The 21,227-nt window shown below is 50.3% G+C and overlaps 1 protein-coding gene across 3 annotated transcripts in view; it reads right to left on the bottom strand.

The window, feature by feature from the left end:
* Positions 1-4,543: 4,543 nt before the first annotated feature.
* The window catches only part of RPS6KA2 (ribosomal protein S6 kinase A2), a 251,825-nt gene continuing 235,141 nt past the window's right edge, over positions 4,544-21,227 (bottom strand). The window contains exons 17-22 of one of the 3 annotated variants that reach the window (XM_017869540.1): positions 19,241-19,402; positions 15,608-15,684; positions 13,830-13,947; positions 8,813-8,950; positions 7,774-7,902; positions 4,544-7,195 (exon numbers count right to left, since the gene is read on the bottom strand). In XM_017869540.1, the coding sequence (XP_017725029.1) occupies positions 7,777-7,902; positions 8,813-8,950; positions 13,830-13,947; positions 15,608-15,684; positions 19,241-19,402 (621 nt within the window). In that variant the 3' untranslated portion in view covers positions 4,544-7,195; positions 7,774-7,776. Of the gene's footprint in view, positions 7,903-8,812; positions 8,951-13,829; positions 13,948-15,607; positions 15,685-19,240; positions 19,403-21,227 lie in introns of all 3 variants that reach the window. The other 2 variants (XM_017869541.1, XM_017869539.1) reach the window with 2 other exon arrangements.

Raw genomic sequence — 21,227 nt, 5'->3', positions numbered from 1 at the left:
ATATAAATATAAATATATATATATATATATATAGAGAGAGAGAGAGAGAGAGAGAGAGAGAATTAACTCCAGATCATTCTATGGCTAAACTCAGAAGCAGAGATTCTCCATAAATAATCTGTTGTACAAACATGTGCTGGGGGTACACTTGCCACCCTTTTAGTCTTTTACACTCTTTCTTCTCTGCACCCCCAGCTCCTCACCTTAAAGGCCCGGCAAGGATCACCAGGGACCCCTGGCTTGTCTTTGACACAGGTGCTTTTGGGCCCTGGGAGTAGCAGAGGTAAAGGCAGCAGGGTCAGTGAACCAGGCTCACACACTGTCCCTTCGTGGCGCAGCTGAAACCTGAAATCTGCAACCCCAGCGTCTTGGCAGTGGCAGTGCCCATAAATGGTGCTTTGCCCTGCCCTGGCCCCTTATTTTGAAGATCCAGCCTTCCTCCCTCCCACCCTCGCTCCCTGAGCTGGCTTCCCGAGAGAGCTGAGAAGCAGATCACTCCAAACTGATGTGCCCTGAGCCAGCTACCCTCTGATGGTCCTTGCTGGTGATAAACTTGTAATGACAGTGGCAAGTGTGGGCTCCATAAACCTCCTATAATTGACACAACAAGGAGGTTGTCAGGCTCAGGAGGGCCCCTGGGCCTGGTCTGGGAGTGCTCAGTGTGTCTGGCCCTCCCTGCAGAGTGGTGAAGGGGAGGAGCTCAGTGGACAGACACAGGTGAGACCTGGGGCTGGTGGTGGTGAGTGACAGGGTGGAGGCAGAGTGTGTAGTGTTCCAGCTTGGCACTCTCAGAGCCTACTGTTTTCAAGGTTGGACTCTTCTCATCACACTTGTAGGTAATGAGGTAGAAAGGTAATAAGGTAGAAAAGTAATGAGGTAGAAAGCACGGGGTTGATTGAAGAGATCGCTGGACACCGCAGGAAGGTCAAGCTAAGATTGTGATGGGGAGAGAGGCAGGGGTTTTCTAGGCTCTCTTCTCTGACTACTCCTGCACTGGGGAGGATGTTGGCACATGATCTGGAAGACAGAAGGGGGCCTGGAGGAAGAGGGGATTTAAGGGCCTTGGGCAGGTCTGGGCACAGGGACACATGGTTGCCCCCCAGGAGGCCCTTGGCGTCCCACTCTCCATCTCTAGGGATGCTTGACCATCCTTGAAGAGTCTAGGAAACCCCATCAGACTGATCCTGGGTGTCCAGACTGTCCACATTGACGTTTAACCATCTGAGAATGGCCCCGTCACCTGGAGTCACAGGCTGACTCCACAGACAAATGTGTGCCAGAATATCCTGGTGTTTTCTGCAAGGCAGCGTGTTTTCTGAGCACCCTTTATTTGCAAGCAGGTGCTCAGGTTCCAGCGGTGACGGCCTCTTGTACCCACATTGTGGCTGCGCCGGCTACAGAGAGCCCTGGGCAATGCTGAAGTCCACAACCAAAGAGGCTGATGCAAATTGAAGAGAGCACTTGGTGTGCTCGGCCGGGGGAAGCTGTCCCCAGATGACAGTTTCACGTGGCAGGTGTGTAACTTGTCGTCCTCACTTGGAGAGAGGCACCTTCATCCCTATTAGGCCTAAGCAGGCAGAACTACAGGACAGAGCCAGTTCCAGCACACGTGCCACACAGGGCGGCAGAGCCAGCTCCAGGACCCATGCCACACAGGGCGGCAGAGCCAGCTCCACATCTCCAGGGCTATGGGTTGCATTCAGATCTACCTGTACAAATGAGAAAGTTATCGTACCTAAAAGGTCATGGGCCAGATACAATGTCAAGAATTTGTTGAGCCCTAAATTTGGGGGAAGGAGTAACTTTCCCTCAATGCCCCCGGGGCTGCATTGGAAAGTGGGAGTCAAAGCTCCCTGGCTCCCCACTTGCTTTTGCAAATACTGCTAATGTCCTAGATTGGCATTAATCAGGACAAGTAATTAGCTGAATTTTGAGAACAACAATAAATATATATATCTATGTATTATATCTATATACTATATATTTATAATTTATATCTATACCTATCATAGGTACATATAGGTACATATATGGGCCTCCCTCCATGTAAGGATGACAGATCTAGACCTATCATTATACATATGATAGATGTATGGAGGATTCTTTCAAGTTCTATAAAAATATCTTTATGTCCTCAGATGCATCTGAGACTGAGCATTAAGCTGAGTTTCTCCACAGATAAAGGTGACAGCCCACGTGTGAGTCTAACCCTCCTCTCCAGGCCTGTCAGTGGATTCTTAGACAACATTCAGTCCAGCATCTGGGGTCCAGCGTTACCACACTGAGCCACTGGGAGGCAAATCTCCACCGGTCTCTTGCCTTTCCGCAGTCTCTAGCTGCTTTGGCTCTGAACTGTCTGTCCAAGGACATTTGTGTAGTAAACAGTCCCGGGAGGCAGAGGCAGCGTCTCTCTGGGGCCAAGGGCAGGCATCTTCCTGTCCACTGTAATCGAGTGTCCCCTTCCAGCACCATGGGGGTGGGTTTTCCTGCATCCCTCCATAAACAATTGGGGTTTCCTAAGTCAGGGTCCTCATCTGTGATGCAAATTCAACATGTGCAGCACATCCACCTGGGCCACTCTCCACCACCCCATAAGGCTTAGTGCCCATGGGGACTGATGTGTGCGGGGCCCATGCTGTTTGCTGTAGGGTCTCTGATCTAGAAGTCTTGTGTCTTCATCCAGCATCCATGAGCCTGCAAGTAGGGCCAAGCCTCAGGGACTTACTTCAGTCTGGACACCTTGTCTTCCCCAACCAAAAAAACATGTGCGGGTGGACAAGTGTATGCAGAGCTACGCTCAACTACATGTATGTGGCAGGCGGGATAATCCATCTCCCCACCAAAGTCCACGTCCTAATCCCTGGAAGCTGTGACAAAGGGAACTGAGGTTGCCGGTGGAATTCAGGGTGCGAATCAGACCACCTTAAAATAGGGAGAGTTTCCCAAATATCCTGGTGGGCCAGTGTGCTCACAGGGCTTAGACCTGGAAGAGGGAGGCAGGAGGGCCGGGCAGAGGAGAGGGTGTGAGAAGAAACTCCACCTGCCACTGCTGAATTTGGAGGAGGCAGGAGGGACCACGAGCTGCCGAGCACAGATGGCCTCTGGAAGCTGGAAAAGAATCGGATTCTCCCTGAGAGCCTCTGGAAGGAGGCAGTGCTGCCCACATACCGGTTTTCATTCAGAGAGCCCTGTCTTGGACTTGTGACCTACAGAGCTGTAAGATAATAGTAGATGCTGCTGTTTTATGCCACAGGCTGGTGGGATTTGCTAGGGCAGAAATAGAAAATGATACACAAAGGATGTAAAAGGTATTTTTTTTTTTCAAATTATGCCTCCGTCAGTAGGCATTTTGTGGGCACTTCCTGGGTAGAGCAGGAGGCAGGATTTCTTCTACATCTATTGTTTGTCCTGCAGTTTCCTCCTGGGTAGAGCAGGAGGCAGGATTTCTTCTACATCTATTGTTTGTCCTGCAGTTTCCTCAGTGGGATCCAGGGCTCCTGCCTACACAGAGAGTCTCAGATTTCAGCAAGGCCCCCTTCACCCCGCTGGGAGAGTAGCTCAGAAAATGGGGCATTCTACCACAGGAGCAAAGGTGTGTGCGTGTGCATGTGTCCGCACGGTGTTGTGTGTGTGTGTGTGTGGGTGCTGCTTGCTGACACATGCTGGTTAGGAAGGAATTTACCAAATAGGAAGAATAAATTAGGTTGGAGAGCCAAGGACCAACAGTGCAGACTGCCTTTATGTCTGTATTAAGGGATGGGCATGCTGAGACCGGGTGGCAAAGCACAGGAGACACAGTGAGGGCTGTTCCCAGGGCCGTGTGCTGGGCACCTGCTTTGCTGCGCAAGATGACCGTCCACTGCCTCCTGCCAGCCCCAGACCCATAACACAGCTGGGCTCCTCTCAGGAGTGCATGCACACATACAGACACACAGGCCCTAATGCACACACACACATACATCCATATGTTCACATGTGCTCTCATGCACACTCATTTATGCATGTACACACATGCATGAACTCATACTTCCACATATACACATAAGTGCACACGTGTACACACATGCATATGCATGAACTCACCCACCCACACACACGTGTGCACACACATAAGCATACATGTGTACACACTCATGAACTCACCCACCTATACACACACATGTGCACACACAAGCACACACGTGTACATACATATGCATGAGCTCACCCACCTACACACGTGTGCACACATACAGACATAAGTACACACACGTGCACATACATATGCATGAGCTCACCCACCTACACACGCACACATGTGCACATACACATGTGTACATGCACGCATATGCATGAGCTCACCCACCTGCACACACTCACGCACAGGGCTCTGAGGTGGAGTGGTCACGATGCTGCTTCACCTCCCCATGAGGGGTCACATGGTAGTGGCAGAGGTGGTCATGGCCTGAAGCCAGCGGGAGGGGCCAGAGGAGTGGGGAGCTATCCAGACTGTTATTGGTAACAACACAGAAAGTCCAAAGGTTATTGTTAGGCTAGAAAAAGATTACACTTCATAAAACCATGTTTATTCAAAAAAATCTATTCAGAAAGTCTGGAAAGCGTAATAAATATCTGTACAGTGGCCACCCATCTCAAACATGAATTACAAAGCAGGAACATAAAAATGATGTGTAAACATAACTGCTGAGCCAGTGAACAAAGTGCTGAGTCAGGAGCGAGGCAGAGAAGCGTGCTCAGTAGAGCGACACAGACGCTGCAGCCTCCGTCCTCAGCCCCGCAAGCTGCGCTGGAGTCCACCTGCCGCCCTCTCCGCACTGCTCAGGGACCGGCAGCATCCTTCTCCGTTCTCGAATTTGCATGACGCTTAGAAAGGTAGGAGGCAGCAAAACTGTGTCAGAAATGAACGGAGTGCAAATCAAACTTTGCCATGTGCTTGAGAGAATCAGTAAAGCGTTAGGTAAAAATCCCAAGTGCAGCTTTAGGATAACGCCATTTAATGAACAATACTGGCTAACATTAAGTACTATTACCACTTTAAAATTCAAACAATCTTCCAAACATCAATACATACACAGTTAGTTTAAAATCACAGACAAATCGGACTTGAGGGTAAAAGTAAAATCCTCACCTCTTGCCCATGTTTGACTTTGGGGTGGAATTCAGCAAAGCTCTCCCACTGCAGATTGGGAGAATCAGGTATTTCTCCCACACAGGGGGCTGCTAGGGAAGGAGGACCCTATAGGGTGGCCAGCAAGGGGCCACTCGCAGTAGGTCAGGAAGCCTGAGATCTAGGGTTCAGTGTGCGTATTAAGTTCTGTGATTTTCATGACCCGGGGGCGGGGGGTGGTGGTTATGAGATGATCTGTGTGAGCAAAGAAAGCCAATTAACTTTTGGGGAGGTCTATGTCATTTGTACAAATCATATGGAGCATTTCATTTGGCGTGGAGGTGCGCTGAGTGGCAAAATGTGAATTCTAAGAACACCTTCATTTACATGTCGACTGCTGCTTGAAAGCAGTCACTTGCTATTTCACTAAGGGTTTTGAAAGCTTAGTTTAACCTATGATACCATAGCTTCTTTAGGCTGACTTTTGTGGAAGGATTTCCAGTGTCACTTTGTTCTGGATATGGGAGGGAAAGTAGAGGTATTTCACAGACCCTCGGCGGAGCAGGGCCAAGCCAGTGTTCTCCTCTGCTGATGTACATCAAATATATGTAAGGACAGAGTTCGCTGTGATGGGGAGTCTCGTCGGTCCCTTTGGCATTCTTAGAGTTCAGAAGCTAAGTCTGTACAAACTGGGATGACTGAAAAAGAGCACGAGCTTGTGCCTGCGTAGCAAGCAGAAGAGGTGATGACTTTTGTTCATTTCTGGGAGGACAAATTCTGTGACCTAAGGATTATCCACTTTTTCCTAAGTTTCTAAAAAGAAATGAAATAATTAAGACCTAAAAAGCAAATTCATCATGGTGGAAGTAATTCCAGCCTTGGGAAACAGCATCTTCTATGGAGAAAATGTGAGGGATGCCCTGTGGGCACTATGGAAACAGGTACTCAGTCCGACTTGCTCCTTTTATGTTTTGTGGTTCTCTAAGAAAAAAAAAAAAATCTTCATGGATTAAAGCTTCTGAAACAAGTTTGTATTTTAAGGTCTGAAAGCAATCAGACCAAGCTAAGGAGTTATTTTTCAGAACGCAGCACATTTTTTTGTGTTTGTTTTGTTTTGTTTTGAGTTGGGTACTAGAATCGAGATGGAGGGGGAACAAAACCCAACACAGTAACATCTTCTTAGGGAAAACCTGGCTGTGGCCAACGGACGCCTCCTGAAGCTCCGCTTGCTGCAGAGGCGGGGCTCTTCAGTAATGCAGGGTGAGGGGGTGAGCGGCACCCCCTCCCACCCAGTCCACTTGCTGGGTCCCCTGACTTGGGGGCCGCCGGGGAGCATCTTCAACACCCTTACGGGAGAATGAAGGACCCGTGTGTTCCCTCTGTGGGCTGGACTGGGCGTCGAGCCTCCTGCCCGGAACCTCTCACTCGATTTTGCTCAATGAAGGAGAGCACAGCATGGCCTAAATGCCCCACACCCACCCTGTGTGCACACCCCAGGGAATATGGATCTGTGTGAAAACAGATCTGTGCAACAGAGACACAAAACGCAACACAAAGCCACAGCATCTACAAAGTGCATCGCTCCTGCCCACGCTGATCTCCGCTGCCCTCCGACCTGTGCCCCTGGCCCTCAGTCTGCTGGGTGGGGCCTGCATCTCCCTCCAGCCTCCAGTTGGACTGAGAAGAACTGGGTGGGAAGCCACAGAGCTCCATTTCTCAAATTCATAGTTTCTCCGTAGACCAGAAAAATCGAAGTGAACACAGCAGAACCGCAGCTTTGGGTGAGCACACAGGAAGCTGACACAGGGCTGAGAAGGTGTGAGAACCCATGGCTCCCTGCAAAGCCTCCAGGTAGCTGTGTGACCACCGGAGCTGGGGACCAAGGGCAGCCCAGTGCGCTTGGCCCCCCGGGGAAAGCCGAGACTCGAGGTGGACACAGGCTCCTCCGGGAGGCGCCCCCTTCCATCCGTGGTGACATGGAGCTCTCAAGGCAAAGATCCAGTCCGCCTTGCTGTCGCCCGGGCTCTTGCTTCTCCTTTGAATTTGGGACAGAGGATAGGATGGGCTACCCAGCACCTCAGGCAAAAACTGAAGGGCGAGGAGGAAACGGCTCTTTGGATTATTTTGGGCAGAACCAGGCGTCTCCCCCTGGACGCCACAGTGCCAACCCCCTCATCCAGCCCGCGGGGAGCCCCAGGATACCAGGTCACCCCAGCCCTCCAGGGCCCTGCAACCACCGACAGCTGCGCCCTCGCACTGCCACTTTCCCACCAGGTACCCGGGACGTCGGCATCGGGAGTCTGACTAAACCGACCGGCTTCATAATTGGAAAACAGATCTCTCGGCAGAAATAGAAGCCGTGATATGAGAAGACCCGCAGGTTCTGAAAGAAGCCCCTGGCCTCGCACGGGCACGTGAGGTGAAGGGGCGCATTTGGTTTTGCTTGGGAGAAAAGAGAGCGGGCGGCGAGGCTGGCGCAGTGAGGCTTGGAGAAGCCCCTGGGTCAGGACCCTCTCTGGGGTTGAAAAAGAAAACACCGACACGGCGAGGGCGGGCGCCGCCTCCCTGCTGGACTTGTGGTCACTCTGGGTGCCAGACGGGCTCCGAGGCCGGGGTCTGCGAGCCCACGAAGACGCTGGCGGTGGACGCTGGGGCCAGGGTCCCACCTGCTACAACCGCGTGGACGTGAGTCTCTTCATGCCTCTGCGCTGAGCCAGGTTGGAGGACAGCACGGGCTCCAGCCGCGGGGCCTGAGGTGTTCTGTTTAGAGCAAAGTAGGTGGCGGCCATCGCGCCCTGCAAAACAGAGGACAAGGGTGAGAGCCGTGGTGCCTCACTCCAGGGGTGGAGCCGGAGCCCGGGGCCTCCATGGGCCTCAGCTGCCCCCAGGCAATGTGGGAGAAACCAGAGCTTCCCCGGGGTCCCTGGAGCATGGGGTACTGTGAGCCCGCACAGGGGGCCAGCGCCGGTGGGCCCCAGGAGACAGGGCGCTTCTCATTCCTGCACCTGCCCCCTGCCCCGTGCCCCCCTCGCACTGTGCTTGTGCCTTGGGGGAAAATGTTTTAGACTCTTGTGGAGTCCCCAAGCTGAGGTTGCGTGATCCCCTGCATTCTGACAGTGAGGCCAGGTCTGTTTTGGGGCTTGCTGGGTCCTAGGACACACGCACAGCAAATGCCAGGGCCTGTCAACCTGGACTTTGGCCACCGCTGAGGAGTCTGGACTCATCTGGAGGAACAGGCATATCCTGGAGTGAATCCCAGTTCTCAGAATGGATCTGGAGGGGACTGCTCCTAACTGGGTCATGCCTAGTCCCGCTGGGGTGGGACGGTCTATACTTCTCAGAAGAGGAGTCCCACCCAGAGGATGGGGTGCCTGAGAGGCAACTGCTGCCTGAATGTAAGTCACTTATGAAGTGGGGACTTTTTTGCATGTGTGGCCTAGAATGGAGGCTTTGAACTTGAGTGGAACAGCCACACCAGTGGCCACCATGTCCGCAGAGGCTGCCACCTAATCAGAGAGGAGCCTTGTGTGTGGCTGCGCGTGTCTGGTGAAGTGTGTGAAGGTGAGTGGGCCGGCGGTGCAGTTTGGGGCTGCTATGGGCTCTTTCTCTGCACTCCGTGGTTTCTTCAGAGTAATTGCAAGGTGTCAGGCTCTTTTCTGGGTTTCCCATTCCCACCACTGTGTCCTCACTGTCGCCTGCTGGTACCTTCACCAGGTGCACGTCCTGTCGGCTGAGCTGGTTTTGGGACAGGTACTCTCTGTTGACCACCCACGGGTGTTTGAGCACTTGCATCGCCGTCAGGCGCTGATGAGGGTCCACGTGGAGCATCTTGGACACGACGTCCTGCCAGGGAAGGGCACGAGAGTGCAGGGGATGGTTGGATCATCTGTGATGGGTCAGAGAGCCTCCGCAGCAGAACTTCTTCTCTCCCTCTACAGTAACACCCAACCACTATGCTATGCGAGTGTGGGTCTTTGCATTTTGGGGTCAAGTGTTCACTTTCAGGTTTAGAAGTATGTCAATGGTTTTTAGCTTTAAGTATCAGCAAACTTAGAAGTTCACTGAAGTTTTATCTTTTATTAAATTTTTCATGTCTAAAAGGAAGTTAAACGGGGAAATGTTAGATGATGCATGTAAATCGATGAAACACTGTTTCTTGTAACAATGATATCTTTCCAAAGGGAGAAGCTGAAATAATAAATATTCCACAGGTGGAAATCAACTCATCATGACGCACATACTTACATTTTTTATCAGGACTACCCACAGATATTTACTACAAATAATCACAAACTGTAACATCTACAATCTGGAGCCATCAGATATGTCCAATGGGTTCATGTGCAATAAAGGTCTTTTTGTATTTCATTGTAAAGTCATAGCAGTAAAAACCTCTAAAACGAGACTCCACATGTGTGTACACATACACACACAATACAGTGCACATTCTATTACAGTGAATTACATTTGCAGAGTACTTGGTTACAGTGTGAATTACATTTGCAGACACACCTGATGCTTCTGCTGTAATCACCACAATCATCCTTGAGGTAAATGGGGCAAATATTACTTTTCCTAATTTGCAGATGAAGACATCACTGCCGGAGGAAGATCCAAGATGAGAATCCATCTTCTATCCACTAGCCTACTCTCCTTCCTTATTGTTCCCACCACGTTTGAAGAGGTAATAAAATGAATTAGAATGCGGTTGGGCGCGGTGGCTCACGCCTATAATTCCAGCACTTTCAGAGGCCGAGGTGGGTGGATCACTTGAGGTCAGGAGTTTGAGACCAGCCTGGCCAACATGGTGAAACCCGTCTCTACTAAAAATACAAAAATGAGCTGAGTGTGGTGGCATGTGCCTATAATCCCAGCTACTTGGGGGGCTGAGGCAGGAGAATCACTTGAGTCCGAGAGGCAGAGGTTGGAGTGACCCGAGATTGTACCATTGCACTCCAGCGTGGGCTACATGGCAAGAGTCCATCTCGAAAAAAAAAAAAAAAAAAAAAAAAAAAAAAAGAAAAAAGGAAAAAAAAAAGAATGCATATAGAATGTGAAGTGGAATTACTCATTAGAATTTTTAGTCATGAAACAACTAAGAAATACTATGCACAACAACAATATCTTTTTTATACAGAAAAATGTAACGCTGTTTGATATTTGGTAACATTAACCTTGGTAATTTCTTGAAACAAATATCTCCTAGAAGTGTAAGTGTTGTTATTTTCGGGTGTAAAAACAGAAGCAGAGTGCTTTATTAACTCTTTCATGATCTTATAGTCAAGACACTGAGAGAAGCAGTATTTTTACTCTATACCTGTAGGACGTGGAGAAAGACATACTAATCTGTAGCCTTGTTGGTGTTTGGAGGACTGGAGGTTCTGTTGTGTGCTAAGAGAAAGGAAGAGGCATGGGGAAAAGACAGGGGTGGGACGTGCTGATGGCAGGGACTGGTGGTGAGGGGCAGGAAGGGTTGGCGAGGCCCTGTGAGGTGGCAGAGACCTCTGCCTGCAGTAGTGATCTTGACAATGTGCCTTTGTCCTTGACTCTGCTCCTATCCCAACACCTTCTCCCTGCTCCCACACCAGCTTCCAAGATGGCCTTCCAGACAAATCACCAGCACCCACGACCTAGTCTGAGGCTCTATTTTGGGAACCAGAACTAAGACAAGTCCTACACTCATTTAAGACAAAGTGAGGGTGTGGACAGGAGCACTTGGGCTGTCAGGGTCTGACATCTGGGATATTCTCACTAAATGCCAGCTGCCATCACCTCTGCCATCATTTCCACAATCACCCTCACCATCCTTCCTCCCTTACCCTCATCTTCACCATCACCTCCACCATCATCCTCACCATCCTTCCTCCCTCACTCCCACCACCACCCTCACCCTCATCTTCACCACCACCCCCATCATCATCCTCACCATCCTTCCTCCATCACCCCCACCACCACCCTCACCATCACCCCCACCATCATCCTCACCAACATCTGCACAATCACCTTCACCATCCTTCCTCCATCACCCCCACCACCACCCTCACCCTCATCTTCACCGTTACTTCCACCATCATCACATCACCATCCTTCCTCCTTCACCCCCACCACCACCCACACCATCATCTTCACCATCACCTCCACCATCATCACCACATCACCATCCTTCCTCCCTCACCCCCACCACCACCCTCACCCTCATCTTCACCATCACCTCCACCATCATCACCACATCACCATCCTTCCTCCCTCAACCTCATCTTCACCATCACCATCATCACCACATCACCATCCTTCCTCCATCACCCCCACCACCATCCTCACCATCATCTTCACCATCATCTCCACCATCATCCTCACCATCCTTCCTCCATTACCCCCACCATTACCTTCACCATTGCCCTCATCATTACCCTCACCACAATCACCTTCACCATCATCTTCACCATCTCCACCATCATCCTCACCATCCTTCCTCCATCACTCCCACCATCAGCCTCACCATCATCTTCACCACCATTTCCACCATCATGCTCACCATCCTTCCTCCATCACCCTCACCATCATCTGAACAATCACCCTCACCATCATCTTCACCACCTTCACCCCCACCCTCACCATCCTTCCTCCATCACCTCCACCATCATCTTCATCACCACCTCCACCATCATGCTCACCATCCTTCCTCCGTCACCCTCACCATCACCCTCACCATCATCTTCACAATCACCCTCACCATCATCTTCACCACCTCCACCATCACCATCGCCATCATCTTCAACACCACCTCCACCATCACGCTCACTATATTTTCTCCGTCACCTCTACCATCACCCTTGCCATCCCTCCTCCATCACCTCTACCATCACCCTCCACCATCAGTTGCCATGCTTCCCCATCACCTCCACCATCATCTCTGCCATTACCTTCCATTATCTCCACCATCACCTCCACTATCATCTCTGCCATTACCCTCATTACACTCACCATCATCCCCATCACCTCCACCATTACCTCCACAGTCACTACCATCACCTCTCACTATCATCTCCCACCACGCCCACTATCACCTCCATGATCACCACCACCTCTGCCACCACTTTTGCCATCCCTTCATCACTTCCATCATTTCCCACCATCACCTCCACAATGATCACCTCCACCATCACTGCCGCCACCTCTGCCACCACTTCTGCCATCCATCATTGCTCCCACCATTACCTCCACCATCATCACCTCCACCATCATTACCTCTACCATCCCTACACCATCACCTCCATCATCACTCCTGCCACTATCTCCACCATCATTTCCACAATCATCCCCTCCACCATGCCTTCACCATCACCTCCATCATCGCTGTTGCCACCTCTGCCACCACTTCTGCCATCCCTACACCATCACCTCCATCATCATTCCCGCCATTACCTCCACCATCATCTCCACAATCGTCACCTCCACCCTCACTGCATGAGGTTGCACTGAGATGACAACAGCAGAATTGGAATCAGAGCCCCTGACTCCTTCTCTTCCAGCCCTTTTACATGAACATGGGAAACAGCTGTTGGCGCTGCTTACCAGTGGCTGGATCATGATTTACTATTGGATTAGATAGGAATTTGATGATGCCAAGTAAAAAACCACCTGATGGTCAAAGGAAATAAGGCAGGTTATAAACTGTGTGGACTGCAGACAAGGCCAAATTCCAAGTATTTTACAAGAATAGAAGTACATCTCTGAACCAGAGCTTTACTTGGTTGGTTTATGAACATGCAGGACAATCATTCTGCAATATTGCTAAAAGCGTGGTGGTTAAATTTATGCGTCAACGTGGCTGGGTTATGTTACCCAGTCTAGATGTTGCTGTGAAGGTTTTTTTCAGATGTGGTTAACACTTAAGTCAGTCGACTTTGAGTAAAGCAGTTACCCTCCACAATGTGGGTCAGCCTCACCCAGTCAGTGGAAGGCCTCCTTAGGAAAAAGACTGTGCTCCCCTGAGGAGGGAGTTCTGTGGCAGACGGCCTGTGCTGGGCAACTGCCCCATCCGTTCTTCCCTGGGGCTCCAGCCTGCCGGCTGCCCTGCAGTCACAGATTCCCCATCCCCACAGTCACGTGAGCCAATTTCTTGCAAATAAATCTCTCTCTCTCTCCACACCACCCCCCCCACACACACACACACACACATTCTGTTTCTTTGGAGAACGCTGCATAACATACCAAGACAGTAGAAAATGTGAACATGCTAAAATGTTTTGAAAATAATGTTTTAGATGAAAGGCTTAAAAGATGCCAAGGATAAGGCCAGGCGTGATGGCTCACACCTGTAATCCCAGCACTTTGGGAAGCCGAGGCGTGTGGATCACTTGAGGTCAGGAGTTCTAGACCAGCCTGACCAACATGGTGAAACCCTGTCTCTACTAAAAATACAAAAACGTTAGCCGGGTGTGGTTGCACACAGCTGTAGTCCCAGCTACTTGGGAGGCTGAGACAGGAGAATTACTTGAACCCAGGAGGCGGAGGCTGCAGTGAGCTGAGGTTGTGCCACTGCACTCCAGCCTGGGTGAGACAGAGTGAGACTCCATTTCAAGAAAAAAAAAAAAAAAAAAGATGCTGAGGATAAAATACCTATACTACTTACATAAAACCTATCCACTAGCTTCCTCAGAAATGATATGGCTGTTTCAGAATCTGAATATTTAAAAGCGACGCTGGGACATGTACTCACTTTGGCTGCGTCAGATATGGAGTCCCAGTTTCCCCCAGAAAGGGCGTACTTCCCACTGCCGATCCGCGCCAAAATCTCCTCAGGGGTATCGTCTGGCCCATTTGCAAAAGGGGTAAATCTGTATAATTAGACAATTTGTGGTAATGAGCTTCCATTTTACAACCTAAAATAAAGTTTGCAAGTTGCTATCACCCCTTGGCTGTTAAAAAGAACAGCACTTTGCTTTCCCCTCCTCTGCTCTGCAGCCAGGATTCACGGGAAAGCGGAACTTACCTCTTAACACTATGCCCGTTTTCCTTCCTTAGCCATTGGGCGGCTAGAGGTTGATGGGCAAGTGGGAGAGCCCTGTGAGACCTGTGCTCTATCCCCCCTGGACCCAGGTACGCTGGGATGGGGTGGCCTAGTGAGTTGCCTGGTGCCATGGTTTCCTTGGTGACGGTGTAGCATCATGCAAGACAGCCTGAGACGTGGAGTCTGAAAGACCCACGGTGGATGTATTACCAACTCTGTGTTCTTTGACAAGTTAACTTTTTGAGTCTCCATTGCAAATGCAGAGTGTATGCATGAATACACACACATGCTTGGTGCAGCCCTGACCGTATTCCAACGTGTGGGAGGTATTCCTGGTGTCCCACCTTCACACACACCCACACACTCCTAGAAAAGGAAGGATACGTGTGCTGCCAGCACTTCCTCTAGTGGGAAAGTTTGTGATCTAGTTTTCCATATAGGCAAAGTGAGTATTAGAAGCGTCACAAAATAACCTGACTGCGGTATTGGTAAGAAACTGAGGTTCCTTCCTTTGCTACTGCAGTCCTCGGGGTGCGGCTTCAGGCGCCTGATTTACTCTTCTTCTGCTGTGGACACTACCTATTGATGAAATACATGAAAAGCAGGCCAAGCTCATTCATTTTCATGGGGGCACTCAGGCCATTTTGCTAAAGCAAACAGGATTGGATGGTCTAGGGTTCTTTTCTTTTTGCCTCCATTCAAGTATTTAATAAACGTAATAGGAACCAGTGGATCTTGCAGGATCCTAGACTTTCCTGCCTAGAAGCAGCCACAGGGTGTCCTCTTCTCACTCAGGGGAGAGGGAAGGGAGGCCGGTACAGGTTCAAGTGTTTAGCCCAGAGTCATGGCTAGTGGCGAGTGGGGCTCAGATGGAAGTTAGCTGTCTGGATGGCAGGCCCAGGCCACTTTTTGTAACACCACGTGTCTCACCACAATGAACCGGCCCGCGCATGACTCATGACCACGAAACCCAGGTACAGACACTGTCTGACCCTGAAGCTGCTATGGATGCTTCTGGTTTAAGAGGATGTCTGGAAGGTACATCTGTTGCTACCATTGAAGACAGTGGCAGGGTCAGCAGAGAGAATGGGGACTATGCTGGCAAAATGTTGGATGTTTTGTTCATGAGCTGAGTGTAAAGAAAATGGGTGGCTACATTTCTTGCTCTTGTCCAGTTGTCCTGAGGGGCTAAGGAAGTCTGCGAGTGTTCACTCAAGGTCTGGGGGTGTTTGCATACGCATTGGGTTTGCCCACATGCGCACACTAGGACGGGGCTGGCCCTGGTCCCCTAACAGACCAGTCACTGAGGCTGCTGTCCCCTGTCTCCTCCTGACACCTGTTTGAGGCGACTGCTTACCCTGCCAGCATGGTGTACAACAGGATTCCCAGACTCCAGATGTCACACGCTAGGCGACTGCTTACCCTGCCAGCATGGTGTACAACAGGATTCCCAGACTCCAGATGTCACACGCTAGGCGACTGCTTACCCTGCCAGCATGGTGTACAACAGGATTCCCAGACTCCAGATGTCACACGCGGCATCGTAGCCTTGACGTTTCAGGACCTAGGAGGGAACGACAGGACACCGGCATGCCCTTCACGAAGGACATTCAGGTTGACAGCACATTTCTCCGGTGGCATCCCATGCCAGCAAGCTGGGGACTAGGAGGAGGACAGCACTGTGTCTTTGGTGTGGCCACTGTTTCTTAATGCAAAGCCAACCCTAAGGTGCTGCAGTGGGACTCCTCCCAGGACAGCCACATGGTGAACCAGTGCTCTTGCCAGACACATGACAGACAGGCTAAAAAGGAGGGCCTTAATTTTTAAGGCAGAAGGATTTTTCTGTTATGGTGAAATACGTATAACATAAAATTGACCATCAAAGCCCTTCCTAGGTGCACAGTTTAGTAGTATTAAGCTTATTCACATCGTGGTGCCAACATCACCACCATCCATCCATAGAGCATTTTCACCTTCCTAAAATGAAACTGTCCCCATTAAACAACAACTCCCTGTCCCCCAGCCCCTAACACCTACCCTTCTACTTTCCATCTGTATGAATCTGACTCCTCTAGGGACCTCATATGAGTAGAATTATGCAATGTTTGTCTTTCCGTGACTGGCTAATATCACTTAGTATAACACCCTAAGGTTCTTCCACGTGTCAGAAGTTTCTTCCTTCTGCAGGCTGGACAATGTTCCGCTGTGTGTACACGCCACGATTTGCTTACCTATTCATCCACTGAGGGACACTCGGGTACCTTCCACCTTTCGGCTGTTGTGAATAGTGCTGCTGTGAACATGGGTGGACACATGTCTGTTTGAGTCCCTGCCTTCAATTCTTTTGGGTATATACCCAGAAGTTCCATTCTGGGCTACATGATAATGTTTAATTTTTCTGAAGAACTGTTAAAGCAGCAAAACTTGTATGCATCCTAGGATTACATACTTCAGTAGAGGGCAATCCTCTGAGATAGTTACAGTTGAGTTACAACAAAGGAAGCCGCATCAGTGCTCATGGATTACTGCATATGATTGGATTTAGCATTAAATATTGAGTCGGGAGAGCTCGGCTCAATTTCCTTAGAGATGACAGCGAGGAGCCTGTCCTTTCCTCTCTGTATCGCTGCCACCGTGTGCGAGCCTGCACCATGGAGGGGACCAGCCAGCACGTGCTGAATGAATGTGGCGCTCATGGTGCAAGCCTCACTTCCTAATCCATCAGCTGGGCAGCCTTCAGCAGTCACTTACACACACGGAGCTTGTGCTTTCTGAATCTGCGAAACATGGTTAATAGATTATACCCTGCCTACTTCGTGTGGTGGATGAGAGTAAAAGTAAAAAAAAAAGTTGGTCAGGTCAGAAGATCGAGACCATCCTGGCTAACACGGTGAAACCCCGTCTCTACTAAAAAATACAAAAAACTAGCCGGGTGAGGTGGCGGGCGCCTGTAGTCCCAGCTACTCGGGAGGCTGAGGCAGGAGAATGGCGTAGACCCGGGAGGAGGAGCTTGCAGTGAGCTGAGATCCGGCCACTGCACTCCAGCCTGGGCGACAGAGCGAGACTCCGTCTCAAAAAAAAAAAAAAAAAATAAAGTTGGTAAAAGTGCTTTGTAAATGGCAAAGGAGTTTCACAACCTAGGGCATTCTGTAATCAATAAAATCAATATTGTGGGAGACCAGAATATGCCACCCCAAAATATGCTGCACAGGCGTGAGGGGCGCTGAGCTGAAGATACATAAGAAGAAGCAGATGCAGGAGAGCTCTTTGTCTTCCATTTGTCTAAAATCAGGACATGGATTAAGACAAAAGGTACCCACCCCCCACCAGAGAGGACAAAGGCTTTCCCTAGGGACAGCTTTGGACCCACGTGGTCCCATATGGAACCAGCCTCCATCAGCCAGCCCTGTACCTCCCCAAGCTGCAGTCCCTGGAGACCCAAAGCCCCCTTCCTTTGTCTTGCCAGGTCTCTAAAAATTCTCTCTTCTTTGTTGAAGATGTCATGTAGGCTGGACTCAAAGCCACCTCTGTCAGAATGACTCCTTCCCTGGGCATCTCCCATGCAAACATCAGAAGATGTGTTAGTAAACTTCTTTTTCTCTCTTTAATCTGTCTTTTGTCACAGGGGTCTGGTCCAGCTAAGAATTTATGAGGGATGAGGAAAACGTGGTTTTCCTCCCCTGTAATATTATCAATATTAATGTTGATTAAGTAAGGCAAGAACAGAGACTTATAACCTGGTTACTTTTTTTTTTTTTAATTTTTATTTTTTGAGATGGAGTCCTGCTCTTTCAACCAGGCTGGAGTGCTGTGGCGTGATCTTGACTCACTGCAATCTCCGCCTCCTGGGTTCAAGCGATTCTCCGGCCTCAGCCTCCCGAGTAGCTGGGACTATGGGGACACACCACCACACCTGGCTAATTTTTGTATTTTTAGTACAGACGGGGTTTCACCATGTTGGCTAGGCTGGTCTCCAACTCCTGATCTCAGGTGATCCACCTGCCTCAGCCTCCCAAAGTGTTGGGATTACAGGCATGAGCCACCACACCCAGCCAAACTTGGTTATTTTTAAAGGGGCCACAGGTTGCTCCCGTGTCTGGATAACCCCTGCATAACCTAAAACAGCCTCTTAGCCCAGCCCCTGGCTGCACGTCCATTCATGTCTCAGCATGCAGAAGCATCTTTACCATGCACCAGTGGCCCTGGGTGACCTCTCAAATAGCTCCAAGACCCCCACGAGATGCCAGGCACCTCAGGCCTCACTGCTCACTTGCCTCCCCTCCCACCGGAGCAGCTCTGGTCCGGTTCCATCAAGAACCCGCGGGATCCACACAGACTCTGAAGTCTGCCTTCCTTCCCAGTTCCCTCCTCCCCCACCCCACCAGCAGCATCAGCCACCGCCCTTCCCTTCCTCTTTTTACCACCGGCTCAGATTCAGTGGCTTTTCTCAAAGGCAAGAAATTGGGCTTAGCTTTATAAATACATCCTTGACTTCAGAACCTAATGGAACTTGTTCCTGGGAAACGTGAAAAGAGAGAAGTTCACCAGGTGCCTTGACAGCTGCTCTGAGTGGGGCTGGGAGCAGACACAGACACTGACCAACGTGAGCTTTCAGTGGCAAATCACCCTGGAGCCCTGCGGTTCTCAATCTGACAGCTGCTGACTTGCTGCTGCCGGGGAACCAATCTGGAGTGAGAACTGGGGTGCAGAGGAAATCCGTAAACTTAGTTGCTCCCTGCGCTGTGAGGGATCCATTTCCCATCCCAGGTGAATCACAGCTCTGTGTCCCGGTTGCATAAGGAGACTACAGTCTCATCTCTCTAAATTGGAATAAATATGGAGATTTCATCCAAATTGTCTACAGAAGACAATTTTACATAAAACTGTTACTGTTGAAAAGTTTTTTCAAGTGGGAAAATGAGAATAAGAACAACTGTGTTTAAGCAAGATTGGCCTCTGGCCCAGGAGACTGAAGGTTCTCATTTCGGTTTCCCAACACCACTGCTGGCGCGGCTCAAGCCGCCTCTGCTGTCCCCGCTATCCAGCGGCTCTGCAGTGGGAGGGGCAGAGCGTCTCTTTGCGGACGGAGAGGCCTGGGTCTGCAGGCTGGGAATGCTCACCTCCGGGGCCACGAAGTTGGCCGTGTAGCAGGGCGTCATGAGCAGCCCGTTCCCCGCGCGCAGCTGCTTGGCAAAGCCGAAGTCACAGACTCGGATGGATTCCGGGCTCCCCGACTCATCCCTGTACAGGATGTTACTCGGCTTCAGGTCTCGATGAACAACCTGCAAGACAGAAGGCACAGTGCCTACTTGGGGGCCGAGAACTGAGCAGGAGAGCGAGGGCAGGTGCATTCGGAGGGGAGGGTGCCTTTGGGAATTGCCTTCCCAGCAGGTCCTGCAAGGAGGCAGCAGGTCAGCAGTGTCAACAGCTGCTGTCTTCTCCAGAGGGCCCCCCACCTTCTCCTCTTCTCCTGTGATGGTCAGTCACATCTGAGCCCCTCGTGTCACCTGCTTTTACAGTGAATGAATATTTGAGTAAATAAGTGAGCACCTCTCCAAGATGAGGCTGCAGCTTACTGGAGCTGTCACATAAAAGGAAATGTGGTGAGCTCTGGTGATGGGAATGAAAAGCATTTTAAAGATGATATTCATTCAGTAATTATTCCCTGTGTGCCCAACCCCATGCACTGTCAGGTGTTGGAGCAGCACCAGTGAGCGGCACAGATCAGGCACCTGCTGTCCTGGGCGCACCACCTCGTGGGGGAGATGGACCGGGGCCATGTGATCATGCAGTCACTCTGCAATCATGCTCTGAGGCCTCCCATGGAGGACTGCGCTGGCTGCAATGATGGTGGGGCCAGCGCACCTCAAAGCAAAGCGGCTATTTAGGGCAGAAAGCAATGTGTTCTGAGGGGACAGAGGGCCATTGTGAGGACATGTGGCATGTCTTTGTACAGCTTGGATCCTGAACGCCTCAATTGTCCTAATAAAATCCAGTGGGAGGATGTAGAAGGGAATTAAAGGGACACGCTCCAGCAGTCAGGCCTGGTTTGCAGAGGTGCTGACGGCAAGGAAATGAAAGATTGTGGTTTCACTTCCATTGCCTCCCCTCATTAAATATGAGCAGATCTGCAGAAAACATCATCCAAAGGGCTTCCCCTGAGTTTGACTGTACTGGGAAAACCTGGAAGAGCTTAATGCTCAAGACCATCGGGTGACCACACAGAAAAGACCCAGTGTGTGGTCCTGGAAGAATATTCCCCTGTTTGGAGATGACTGCATTCTGAAGGCTCAGGACTACGCACACAGCTGGCTAAGACCGTATTTCCTGCTTCAGGAGAAACACTGGGAAGAGACAGCGCACAGGGGAAACGTGTGATACGGTACAGCCACCTCCCTGTGAGGCCAGGGCGGGGACGGAGAGCACTGCCTGGAACCAGAGGGTTGGCATCCAACCACACTGGCCACCTACTCATGTGTGACCTTGGGCAAGATACTCAAACTCCTGTGCCCCTCGCCTGCACAGTGGGTGTGATCTAGGGTTAGGGAGTCAGTGAATGAAGAGCTTGAAGTGCAGCCTGGATCACGGTGAGGCCCACGTGAACCTCAGGCATCACCGCCATCCCTGCCTCAGCGCCCCTGCGCACTGGTTAATGAATTCAACTTTACCCATTGCAAGTAATGAAAATTCTGAATTTCCTTTGATTAAGGCCAAAGTTTTTTGGCTAAAGTTGGTACAAATGATTTTAGACTCTCAAAGGGTAGCAGAGTCAGCCACCCCAAAATATGCTGCTTTGCCATAAGGATTATTTTGAGCTGAAAACAACGGAAAAGATGCAGATATAAGCAAAGCCCTCTGCCTTCCCCTTCTTTACCTAAAAGCAGGATATAAATGGGTAAAGGTGTCCCTCCTGCCCTCTCTGCCTGGAAGGACGGAAGGGAAACTCTAGACCCTTACAGCCTGGAGAAGCCACCAGAATCGTCTCCGTAACAAATGTTCCTGGCTAGCCCTCATCTATTAGTTTCCCATAGACTTAGCTTCCCACAGTTTGCTGCCCTAGAAATGCAGTCCTTTCTCTTTGTTTTCTTTTTTTTTTTTTTTTTTTTT

The sequence above is a fragment of the Rhinopithecus bieti genome, unplaced genomic scaffold (genome assembly GCF_001698545.2).
Source record: "Rhinopithecus bieti isolate Rb0 unplaced genomic scaffold, ASM169854v2 scaffold_3948, whole genome shotgun sequence".
Classification (NCBI taxonomy): domain Eukaryota; kingdom Metazoa; phylum Chordata; class Mammalia; order Primates; family Cercopithecidae; genus Rhinopithecus; species Rhinopithecus bieti.
The sequence above is the reverse complement of the archived record's forward strand: the minus strand, read 5'-3'. Positions and strand labels throughout refer to the sequence as shown.